At 37.9% G+C, this 12,886-nt stretch overlaps 2 protein-coding genes across 2 annotated transcripts in view; one reads left to right on the top strand and one right to left on the bottom strand.

The window, feature by feature from the left end:
• The window catches only part of LOC122138547 (NACHT, LRR and PYD domains-containing protein 3-like), a 788,161-nt gene that overhangs the window by 448,161 nt on the left and 327,114 nt on the right, over nucleotides 1-12,886 (bottom strand). The gene's annotated exons all lie outside the window — the stretch shown is intronic.
• LOC109089392 (NACHT, LRR and PYD domains-containing protein 3-like) overlaps nucleotides 1-12,886 on the top strand; it is a 61,649-nt gene that overhangs the window by 45,447 nt on the left and 3,316 nt on the right. Inside the window, exons 7-8 of the mRNA XM_042731944.1 lie at nucleotides 929-1,099; nucleotides 3,267-3,440. Of these exons, the coding sequence (XP_042587878.1) occupies nucleotides 929-1,099; nucleotides 3,267-3,440 (345 nt within the window). The remainder of the gene's footprint in view (nucleotides 1-928; nucleotides 1,100-3,266; nucleotides 3,441-12,886) is intronic.

Here is a 12,886-nt window from a genome sequence, read left to right as displayed (position 1 = left end):
CATTCTAAGAAGATCACGTCAGGCAGTCCAGGTGTTTGAGACATTAACCATTTGTCTGTATGCACTTCCTGACCATTAGGCAGGGTCGCAAGTTAAACAGTCCTCAATAAAGAGTAACTTCTGTATAAAATATATCCCAATGTCTACTGGTCTTTGCTTCGATGAGGAAAAAGTTTCCTACAACAGCATGCCTAGGAAACTACAGGCTGTCATTAAGGCTTAGGGTTGCCCGACTAAGTATTAATAGTTGTGTAAATACTGTCATACTAACAGCTGTCTGAATAATTTTGGTTTATTGTAACCCATTACATACCTTTCTATCAAAGTTATCTAACATTATCAAGGTAAATTTGTTCTGACACAGTTTAACTGAGTTCTTGTCATTTTTATTGCCATTTTCTAAACTATAGGGAATAAACTGTGATAATGTGAGAAATGTTGAAGGTGTCCGAATAAATTTTGGTTTGACTGTATTTGATAAATGAAGTTAACCAACTAACATTATACTTACTCTTTTAGTTTCTGTACCCAATATTTGAAAAATTGCAAGTGCAATAAAAATATCGGTATTGGTACTGCGTATCGGCAAGTACAAAAAAATAAAGTATCGGAATCAGGCGAGTACTGGAAAAAGAGGTATTGGTGCATCCCTACTTTTTATAGTACAATGTCCTGTTATGTCAAAAGATCAAGGGAATTTTGGTTTCTTAGTTCATGACCCCTTTAAACCACTTACATTGTGCAAAGTGATATTATTTATCCTTAAGTGAGGCTCATGTTTTTGTTCTGTGAAATTTTAGATCTCAGTCCAATGATGCATCACACATTGATTTTTGTGATTTGTAATTGTACTTTATTTTTATTAATGGATTCACTGCTAAACTGATCTGATCTGAGAGAGTGATGAGTGTGTCATTGTTCTCTAAAGGTTGAGTTATTGTAGCATCACAGATGAAGGTTGTGCTGTTCTGGCTTCAGCTCTGAGATCATATCCCTCACACCTGAGAGAACTGGATCTGTCTTGGAATAAAATAGGCAAATCAGTGAATCTGCTCTCTGGTGTACTACAAAATCCTCACTGTAAACTGGAGAAACTGTGGTAAGATTATATATGACACACTAAAATATTTGTGAAGTGAAAAACAAATCACCCAAAAATGTCTAATAACACAATGACAAGTCAGACAAAATGTAAAAAATAGGTATTGTTTGTGAATGGAATACTTACTGCTGATTGGATGAGACAACTGTTAATCAAGGTACAGAGATACAGAAAGTAAAACATTATGTGACTTTCTTTCATGTGTGGACTTCTGTGTTCATGTTAAACCAGTTTTTGCATTAGCAAAACCTTTAAATGGATTCTGTTTACACTGAGTGCTAATATCCATCTTGTTAGCAAAGGCTTGACTGTTAGCAGACAAAATTATTGGATAAACCAGTCAGATAAGTGTGAGAGTAAGAACAGTGGGCTTTTGAGGCTACCAACCATTTACATATCTGCTTTTCTTCTCATTTATACCATTGTATATTAGCTCAGAGAGGTGTTTATAGAAAACACAAGAAAATATTCAAACCATGGAAATCTAATATGTACTGTATATAATTAAAATTATATGTGGTGTCCTCATATTGATCAGATGTTCTGGAGAATCAATCACATGCAGCTCATTGTTCCCAAACTCAAAACCGTGACTCTCTTCCTGCAGCTTCAAGAACAGCTTTACTGATCAGCAGCTTCAGTGTGATTAGGAGCAGGTGTAGGGCTGGCTTTAGGAATAGACACAAGTAAGGACACTGTAAGGCAGCATCTGTTTATAATGAATAGAATCATATAAAGAATATGTTATTATGTACTGTTTTGTAAAGCACTGCATTACATCGAGGTGTAAGTACTATCTGCCACATTTACACTAAGTATGAATAATATCTCACAGTGTAGGTGATCTCAGGATTTGCTATCCTTTAGTGATGGAGGAGAAACACACACCACTACTCCATACATAGTAATACAGATCAAAATAACAGTATAAAACTCAGCTGTATAATAAAGAGTGTGATTTAACAGATTTGTATGAATGTCTATATAAGACAAACAATTTGGTTAAAAATACTGACAGTGCAATAAACAACTATTTACTTTTCTTGAATGATGCTATAAATGATTTATGATCATGTGTTTTTGTTCTTTGACATTTTAAATCTCAGCCCAATGATGCATCACACATTGATTTTTGTACTAGAGGTCTGCGGGGGACTATTTTTTAATATATTCACTCTTTGTTCAACCGCTGTCCACTTAAAATAATTTTCTTCTCAACCCAACCGTTCCCGCTAAATTTAGACCTTCTTTTCCAGAATCTCAAATTTCAATTTCCGCTACTGAAAGAGAGATAGACTAACAAATAAAAGTGTAGTCTGCACAAAATTGTTATTTTATTCATCTTGTGAAGAGTCTTGAATTTATTGACTTTCACCTGAATTCATATTAATTATCATAAGACACAAAATTCTTTTTTGCAGCACAGTAGGAAAAAAGAGAGTGTCAGAGAAAATAAAAATGTTGTACAAAAATTTTATTTATTTTTATTCGTCTTGTTAGGATACAATTCGTTTAACATTTACAACACAATAGGAAAAAGTGTGGCAGAGAGAAAACGAATAAAAATGTAGGTTGTACAAAACTTGCTTATTAGCTATTTTTATTTGTCTTGTCAAAATACTAAATTTGTTTGACATTTTTCTGTTAACACAGTAGAAAAAGTTTATCAGAGAAAAATAAATAAATATGACATCAGTTATTTAAAATTATAGGGTAAGCAAAATATAAACAAAACCGAGTTGAACATCCTTCAAGGACAGCGCATCCACACTTTATATTTGCCATTGGTACAGCCTGATCTGAGCATCGTTATGCACATGCTGCACACAGACCCCGCAAATAAAATGCGTGACACAGACATTACTGTCCGCGTGACATTACTGTCCGAGTGCAGGCTGTACCGGTGGTCAATAAGAATAAAGTGCAGATATGCTGTTCTGAAATGGACGTCGTTAACTCAATAATTTAATACCACGGCCCAAAAAATCCAAACAACATCAGAGTTACCAACTGCTACCTTGCTTTATTCTGGAATTTAATCCCGCGCCACAAGTAATCTGGTCTGTTCCCATGGGAATGCAGACCTCTAATTTGTACTTTCTCTTTACTAATGGATTCACTGCTAAACTGATCTGATCTGATAGAGTGTCATTGTTCTCTACAGGTTGAGGGATTGTGGCGTCACAGATGAAGGTTGTTCTGCTCTGGCTTCAGCTCTGAGATCAAACCCCTCACAACTGAGACAACTGTGTCTGTCACTGAATGAAATAGGAGATTTGGGTGTGAAGCGTCTCTGTGCTGGACTGGAGGATCCTCACTGTAAACTGGAGATACTGTGGTAAGATTATCTCTCTGATAGTCTCATGTCTTTGTCTTAAGTAAGATGTGTCCTTTAATGTAAATTCTTACTGGACACACTAAATCTCAGCACAAATGACTGAAGATGAAGTTTATTTCATCCATCTTCATAGGGTTGCCACCCTGACATTTGCCCTTTGAACACACAAGGCTCTCCAGATGTAGGGCTCAATAGGAAAGTTATCAATGGGTCTGTACAGTAACTAATGAACGCGCAGTTTGCAGAGAAGATTGCTCATGGTGGACTCCTTGAAAGGGATAGTTCACCCAAAAAGGAAAATTTTGTCATCGTTTACACACCAACGAGTTGTTACAAACCTGTAATAATTTCTTTCTTCTGTTAAACATAAAAGAAGATACTTTAAAGAATGTGGGTAACCAAACAGTTTCTGGTCCCCAATGACTCTGATAGTATTTTTTCTCTACTATGGAAGTTTGAGGACCAGCAGCTGTTTAGTTACCCACATTTTTCAAAGTGCATTCTTTTGTATTCAACAGAAGAAAGAACTTTATGCCGGTTTAGAACATCCTGGATAAATTATGACAGAAGTTTAATTTGTGTGTGAACTATATGTAACCCCTATAAAATTAGGGATACTAAGTCAAAGGTAGTAGAATATAATTTGCTATAGAGGGCGTGCTACTCCCAGTAAAGTGGAGCATCGAGTATGCAAGAATCTCATTTTCCTGTTGATGATTCTTCCAGAAATGTGCATGGAGATGAGCTCCTGAGTTAATATATTAAAATACTGCAAAATTAGCTCTGAATCCTGAGATAATAAATGGATTTCCAGCACTAAAATCCCTTTCAGTAGCTCTGCTAATAAATTCATTTTAAAAATGGCTATCCTTGTACAGCTATGATCAGCTGTTTCTCCATCTTGGCTTAGCTTTTAATTTTGTTACGGGAAAGGATGTGCATGACCAGTGGCGCACTTGCTGCTTTCGGAAAAGTTTAGATGTTTCTAATTTAATTTTCTACCTGTTAGATTGTGTTTTATTTACGTCTACAGCTAGGTAGTCTTAAACTTACCCTTTACAATAATGAAATACTAATTAATGTTGGACAGTATAGGGGTTGCAAGACTACTGATTTCTACTAGTCGATTTTTTATTTAAAAAATACTTGAGTTACTCGACTACTCGTGGTTTATTGTAAATGAAAACATATTAAATAGTTTTTTTTTTATCAACAAATGCTCATTAATTTATAGCCTTATGCAACAATTACATTTGTAAATTTGCAAAACTTTATAATTATGACAGTACATATTAAAATGTTCATGTAACAGCCAGTATTTGTACCTGTAACAATCACAACATTTTTCGTATCTGCATTCGGATACAACGTCGTGCAGTGACTTGATTAGACCGTTATGACTTTTTATCTTTTTTTTTCATAGTTATCACTGAACAAATATGTCGTGTTAAATAAAAATAATTATTAATTTCTAAAATAATATTTATCCTGCAAGCATAGAGATGTCATGACAAACGTTTAGTGATTATTTGAACACGACTGAATCCATTCAATGCGCACATTTTCATTACGCAGAACTCTTTAAGCGAGTCTAAATGTTTAGTGAACTTCACTAAACAAATGTGTGTGTGCCGCGCAAACCAGCAAAAGATAAAGATGCAAACATGTAGGCCAAGTAGAAAATGTATCCGTATCTACGCTGATTATTAGCCTTCTCTTGAGAGAGAACTGGTTTGGTTTTTGAGAGACTGAGAAGCGCAACGCGGCTGTTTGATTGGTGAGCTCGCTGTGCTTATTCCATTCATTTGTGTCATATCGTAGCCTAAGGTTTAAATCATTGCCTTTTAAATATATTCAAATAATATAATGTGTATGATGTATTATTATAGGAAATTACTCTTGCAAAGCTCTGATTTCTGAGAGATGCACGGAGAGTCTACAGCAATGCAGTGTTTGATTTTCGCTCTTTTCACTCATAAAGTTTATGTTCATAAACTTCACACTCGTGACTTTAGAGGTCTGTGTATACTATTGCGCGGATCCCATGACTCAACTGTTATCTAGCAAACACCGGACTGTGCCAGCTTCAGCTGACTATTCAGGCAGAATTATTTCGTGTCCGTTATTCGTTTTTTGAAGCCATTATGCGTGCCATTCTGAATAAGGTATTCGGCTTCAGGCACACTCCTAATTATTACATTACATATTTTATTTTTACATGCAACATAGATAAGGTCATAGAAAGTAACAGCTCCATGCAGAGGCGTCATGTCCATTCAAAGTGAGCGAATGTAAGAATGATATTCATTTCACAGTGTAAACAGCTTCAGTGATTTAAATGGGAGTTTTTGAGAGTGCTTGAACTCTGACTGAAGTGAAAATGTTCTTTGATAATGTAAATGTTCTTTGCTCTCTGTAAAATAAAAATGTTAGTAACTTACAATATTGTTATTAAATTCACATTAAATACAAAGTCAGTCATATTAAAATTATTTTATGGCATGACATATACAGTTTTTTTTATGTTGCTATATTTATATATTTGCTATGTTTGATTGCATCATATAATTGCTGTTAATAGTGTTCATCGTCTGTTTGATTACGTCTTTAATTGATTTTTCCGTACATGTCTGCCATATGTACATAAACTGACAGTCACCACTGATAAGCTACTAATAAATATTGCAGAAATGTAATTTTCTGTGAAGTTGCTTTGCAACGATCTGTATCTAAAAAGCACTATACAAAAAACTTGAATTGAATTGAACTGAATTGAATTGAATTGAATACAGTGCTATTGTGGCTGCTGTGTCACATGACCCCCCCCCCACACACACGTGCCCCCTCAAAAATCATGAGTGCATGACACCCCTGGCTCCACGCAATATTGTAATCCTAAAATTCACGTACTTGCAAAATCTTTGTATGCATTATGGTTAATCTATGCTCGAGTGCACATGCACATGCCCAGTATTATAAAGTAAATAAAATGTAAATAAAGTACATACAATAATTTGGGTTGCACTTTATTTTACAGTACGTGTACTTGCATGTACTTATAGTGTACTTACAGTGTATTTATCTAAGAACGTTAAGGTAATACGAGGTAACTACATGGGGATAGGGTTAGGTTTAGGGGTAGGTTCAGGGTTAGTACCTAGTTATTACATAGTTATTGTAATTACTAAAATAAGTACATAGTATGTACATGAGGAACAGGACTGTAAAATAAAGTGCTACCATAATTTGACCCTACAGCTCCAAACTCAGTCCTAGAGGGCCAGTGTCCTTTAGAGTTTAGCTCCAACCCTAATTAAACACACTTGAACCAGCTAATCAAGCTCTTACTAGACACACTAGAAACTTCTAGATAGGTGTGTTAAGGCCAGTTGGAGCTAAACTCTGCAGGGCATTGGCCCTCAATTTGGAGACCCCTGTCCTACAGAGTTGTTACTTTGCACATGCAATTATTTTCTTAGAATAGGAGATATGCTGTCTCTCGCATCACATACATTAGTTAAGTATGTGGTCTTGAAGAGGATCCTTTTTTCTCTCTCATTTGGACTTGGTCTTGACTTGGACTCGAAACTTTTGGACTTGGACTTGACTTGGACTCGAACCTCTTTGGACTCGGTCTTGACTCGGTCTCTGACTAGTCCTGGTCTTGGACTTGACTTCGACTCGACAAAGCTGGACTTGACTACAGCTCTATCATAAACACATCCACAGCTGTAAAACCCGGTTTGGTTAGAAAGGTAAGGGTCCACTGAACGACATTTCATAGCGCACTTTTAGTCCAACAAAGCAATAACGTTGTAACATTGATGTTAATTCCTTTGTTTACGTCTCATTTCTTTGGGGACAGTATTGTTTGTATCTGTTATGGAATAAACTACACTCAAAAAACTGTCACGGTAGTAAAAAACAGCATGGTTTTGTAGCATACAGTGTCACTAACTGGATTAGACCATCCAATACAAAAAAGTCAAATATAAGTGGAATATTGTTTATTTGAATTCTGCCGTTGTCTTGTGACGGCTCGTGATGTGCTGTGACGCACCTGTCATCTGAAGGGGGCGTAACTTAGCGATCAGATTTTGCACAAATAATTCTTTCGTTTTTTTTTTTCAACATTTTTCATATATGTTTGTGTGTTTTGTGGAGAATGTGGCTTTATCTGCATGATTACCATCTCTATGACTGATAATCAGGGTGTGATAGACATCTATCAGTGTGAATGCGGTCTATATGAATTGAGTGTGATTATTGAATATATGGTTCATCTGTATTATTACCATCTATTAGGAAGGCCATCAGCATGTGAATACTGACTGTTTGAGTGTCTAACAGTGTAAATGCTGTTTTTCTAGCAATCTCAGGATGTACTGTACAGGCATAGGCCTGTAGTTAATTCTTATTATTTTTTTTTAAATTTATTTCTTATTATTACTCAAATTATTCTTGTATTTTTCTAGTGCTCAAATAAATCACTTATAAGATGCTGAAGATTCTGTCTATTGTTTTATAATTGAAAAACTATGCAGTGGTATGTTTAAGGACTAAAATACACTTAAATACATTTGGTATATCTTTTTGGTAAATATTTACATTGGGGGTGGGGAGGTAATGGGATGGTTGCAGGAATGTCATTTTAATGTGATCTTATCTATTCACAAACCAATTGTAACACTCCAATGCCCGAGGAGCATTTGGGGGTTCGGTGCTCAAGGGCTCTCTAACCACTAGGCCATGACTTCCCCCTTAGGTATAGGGCTATTGTTTTATTAAAACTAGGATATTCTGTTAATATATTTCATACATTATCAGAGCTTAGTAGGCATAATTATTATATTTTTAGGCATTCTTAGCCAGATTAATTAATAGATTATAGACCTATTTTATGTTATAACCTATTTATTTATTTATAATTTATATTAATCATAAATATATACATAATAAATAATCATATGTCATTTGGCATTTTAAAAATGTAAAAAAATGCTAGATTATTTAGACAAAAATGGGACAAATAATTACATAATAATGTAATCCTAATTTAAACAAATAATAATATATATAAATAGTAGTATGTATATATATATATATATATATATATATATATATATATATATATATATATATATATATATATATATATATAAATTCATCCCATCCTGGTAACAGCTGCAGAACTGTCAAAAAAAGACTAATAATTTTTCAAAAAAGCACAGATATCATTAGATTCATTATTATCATTAGAAATATTTAACCAGAATGTTCAGATAAACCAGAATCAGAATCAGAATGAGCTTTATTGCCAGGTATTTTCACACATAGGAGGAATTTTGTTTTCGTGACAGAAGCTCTGCAGTGCAACAAAATGACAGCGACAGAACAAAAAACACATAATAAAGAATAAAAAATACAAAACATACGGTAAGAAATGACAATATACAAATTGACAATTGTATGGCAGGTACATTACAATGAGCAGTTGTGTATGTACAGGTATATTATGTGCAAAAATTTTAAGTACACTAATTATGTGTGTTAGATAAATAAGTGTATGTGTATGTAAATATAAATAGTGTAGTGTGTTCCACAGTTATTATAAAGTGTTCATTAGATGGATTGCCTGAGGGAAGAAACTGTTCCTGTGTCTGGTCGTTTTGGTACTCAGTGCTCTGTAGTGTCGACCAGATGGCAACAGTTCAAAGAGGAAGTGTGCTGGATGTGAGGGGTCCAGAGTGATTTTGCCAGCCTTTTTGCTCACTCTGGATAAGTACAGTTCTTGAATAGAAGGCAGGGTTGTACCGATGATTCTCTCAGCAGTCCGGACTACCCTCTGTAGTCTTCTGAGGTCAGATTTAGAAGCTGAGCTGAACCAGACAGTTACTGAAGTGCAGAGGATGGATTCAATGATGGTGGAGTAGAACTGTTTCAGCAGCTCTTGTGGTAGGTTGAACTTCCTCAGCTGGCAAAGGAAGTACAACCTCTGCTGGGCCTTTTTCACAATGGAGTCAATGTGAATGTCCCACTTCAGGTCCTGAGAGATAGTGGTTCCCAGGAACCTGAATGATTCCACTGCAGTCACAGTGCTGTTCATGATGGTGAGTCGGGGGAGAGCAGGGGGGTTTCTCCTGAAGTCCACGATCATCTTCACTGTTTTGAGCGTGTTAAGCTCCAGGTTGTTAAGAGTGCACCATACAGCCAGCTCTTTAACCTCCTGTCTGTAAGCAGACTTGTCACCGTCCTGAATGAGGCCGATGAGTGTGGTGTCATCTGCAAACTTCAGGAGCTTGACAAAGGGGTCCTTAGATGTGCAATTATAAGTGTACAGGGAGAAGAGCAGTGGGGAGAGAACGCAGCCCTTGGGAGCTCCGGTGCTGATTGTATGGGTGCTAGATGTGTATTTTCCCAGCCTCACTAGCTGCTGCCTGTCTGTCAGGAAGCTGCTGATCCACTGACAGACGGAGGTGGGCACGGAGAGCTGAGTTAGTTTGGGCAGGAGGAGGTTTGGCATGATCGTGTTAAAGGCCGAGCTGAAGTCCACAAACAGGATCCTCACATAGGTCCATGGTATGTCTAGGTGTTGCAGAACGTGCAGTCCAATGTTTACTGCATCATCCACGGACCTGTTTGCTCTGTAGGCAAACTGAAGAGGATCCAGTAAGGGTCCAGTGATGTCCTTCAGGTGGTGCCAGCACCAGTTTTTCAAATGACTTCATGACCACAGACATTAGAGCCACAGGCCTGTAGTCATTTAGTCCTGTAATTTTGGATTTCTTTTGGATGGGGATGGTGGTGGAGCGTTTGAAGCATGAAGGGACTTCGCACAGCTCCAGTGATCTGTTGAAGATCTGTGTGAAGATGGGGGCCAGCTGGTCAGCACAGGATTTCAGACAAGCTGGTGTAACACAATCTGGGCCTGGTGATGCTTCCGGAAAACCAGTCGCAAATCATCCTCTCTTGGATGAAATGCAGGTGTGGGGGAGAGGGGGGTTGCAGGAGGTGTAAATGGTGTGAGCGGTTGTTTGGAGAGGTGTTCAGGGCGGGTTGCAGGAGTGGATGGTGTGAGCGGTTGTTTGGAGAGGTGTTCAGGGCGGGTTGCAGGAGTGGATGGTGTGAATGGTTGTTTGGAGAGGCATTCAGGGCAGGTGGTCGGTGTTCTTCTTTCAAACCTGCAGTAAAACTCGTTCAGGTCGTCTGCCAGTCGTTGATTCTCCACAGTGCTGCGGGATGGTGTCTTGTAATTGGTGATTTCCTTCAGACATTTCCACACTGATGCGGAGTCGTTGGAAGTAAACTGAGTCCTTATTTTTCCAGAATAATTCCTCTTTGCCACTTTGATCTCCTTTTCCAGTGTGTATTTAGCCTGTTTATACAGGACATTGTCCCCCTTCCTGTAAGCATCTTCTTTGGCCTGACGGAGATGTCTGAGTTTTGCAGTGAACCACGCTTTGTCATTGTTGTAATTTAGTTGAGTCCTGGTAGGAATACACATATCCTCACAGAAACTGATCTAAGATGTTACAGTCTCTGTGAGTTCGTCCAGATCGGTGGCAGCAGCTTCAAAAACACTCCAATCAGTGAGGTCAAAACAAGATTGTAAATCCTGCTCTGCTTCATTAGTCCATCTTTTTACAGTCCTTAATACAGGTTTAGCTAATTTTAGTTTCTGCCTGTAGGTCGGTATAAGATGGACCAGACAGTGATCAGACAGTCCCAAAGCTGCTCATGGAACAGAGCGATATGCATCCTTTGTTGTGGTGTAACAGTGATCCAATATATTACTGTCTCTGGTGGGACATTTAACATGCTGTCTGTATTTTGGCAGTTCACGGTCTTTATTTATATAGCGCTATACCCCAAGAATGATTAAAATGGAGTCAGGGTGTTGTTATTCTGTCTCTGTGATCTGATCAGCGAGTTTCTGTAAAGCCAGGCTTACGTGCGCTTGTGGAGGGATGTAAACACTCACCAGAATGAACGAGTGAAACTCCCGCGGCGAATAGAACGGCTTGCAGTTAATGAAGAGTGTTTCGAGATCTGAGCAGCACATCTTATTTAACACTGTTATATCTGTACACCACTGTTCATTGATGTAAAAGCATGTTCCGCCTCCGTGTGATTTCCCCATTGATTCTGTGTCGCAGTCCGCTCTGAACAGCTGAAAGCCCGGCAGATGGAGCGCGCTGTCCGGTATGCATCATTCAGCCAAGTTTCCGTGAAACACAGAGCAGCAGAGTGTGAGAAATCCTTATTTGTCCAAGAGAGCAGAAGGAGTTTGTCCATTTTGTTGGGTAGAGAGATGAGATTTGCCAGATGGATGCTAGGCAACGGCATTCGAAAATCCGCGTTTTCTGAGTCTAACGAGCGCGCCAGCCCTTTTTCCCCATTTTCGCGTCATCTTGAAGTGTGTGATCAGCGCAGCTGCTCCGCCGACAAGAATGTCCAGCAAAACATCAGAATAGTAGAAAACCGGTAATATATCGGGAGATGTGAGTTGCCGAATGTCCAGCAATTCATCCCTGGTGAAACTGATTGCAGGAATATAACTAAAGACAGGACAAACTAACAAAAACACAAAAACAACTGCAGAGCATGTCACGGAGGCAGCCATCCTGTATCGGCGCCAGTGATTTATTTAACGGTAATAAATGTGTGATTTAGTGATATCGGTTCAGTTTATAAGCTACCAAACATGACACAATGATGTGTTTGATCACAGGAGTTAATAAATGAGATGTAATGGGGAACACGTGGCTCCTGTGAAGCAAATATCCTCCTGTAGCTGTTTATTAGAGGAGCAAATGACTTTTTCTCCAGACAGATCCGTCCTTATCAAAGACTATAGAATACGCAAGACGTCTCACTCATGTAGTTTTGAATGGGAAAAAATGCAACACTCAATATGTCTGCTCTATCGAACAAAGCCCTGCCTTCTGAGTAAAAGAGCCAATCCCTAATCAGTTAAGTCAGCGCATCACTGCAGCTGCGGTTAGAAATCCTGGTTGCTATAGAAACAGTCAGCGTTCTGAGATGCGCGCTCAGGACTATGCATGTGCAAGACCAGCCTGAGAAATAAGCTTTTTTTTAACACTATTTGAGCAAAACAAACAACAGTTATGATACAGTTGTTGAAAGATTTCATTGATGATTTCAAATATGAAATTTAATCATAAGCTTGGTCACCAGTTTTGGAGAATTTGATGTTTCCCCATTTAAAGAAATAGGAGCTGCACTTGCATGCCTGAGAGGCATTTCAAAGATGGCCACCGAGTGACATGACTTGCCTTTAAGTTTCATATCACTAAGAAACAATTTCTCACATTCAGCCCTGTGTATCTGTTCAGTCCTGAAGCACATGACAGTTTCAAACAGAACCATTGTGCATCGACATGTATAAATCTAATTCTATCAGCAGCAGGTTGTGGGAATGCTTG

The sequence above is a fragment of the Cyprinus carpio genome, chromosome B9, assembly GCF_018340385.1.
Source record: "Cyprinus carpio isolate SPL01 chromosome B9, ASM1834038v1, whole genome shotgun sequence".
In the NCBI taxonomy this organism is placed as follows: domain Eukaryota; kingdom Metazoa; phylum Chordata; class Actinopteri; order Cypriniformes; family Cyprinidae; genus Cyprinus; species Cyprinus carpio.
Note: the sequence above shows the minus strand (reverse complement) of the source record. Positions and strands in the feature narration are given on the sequence as shown.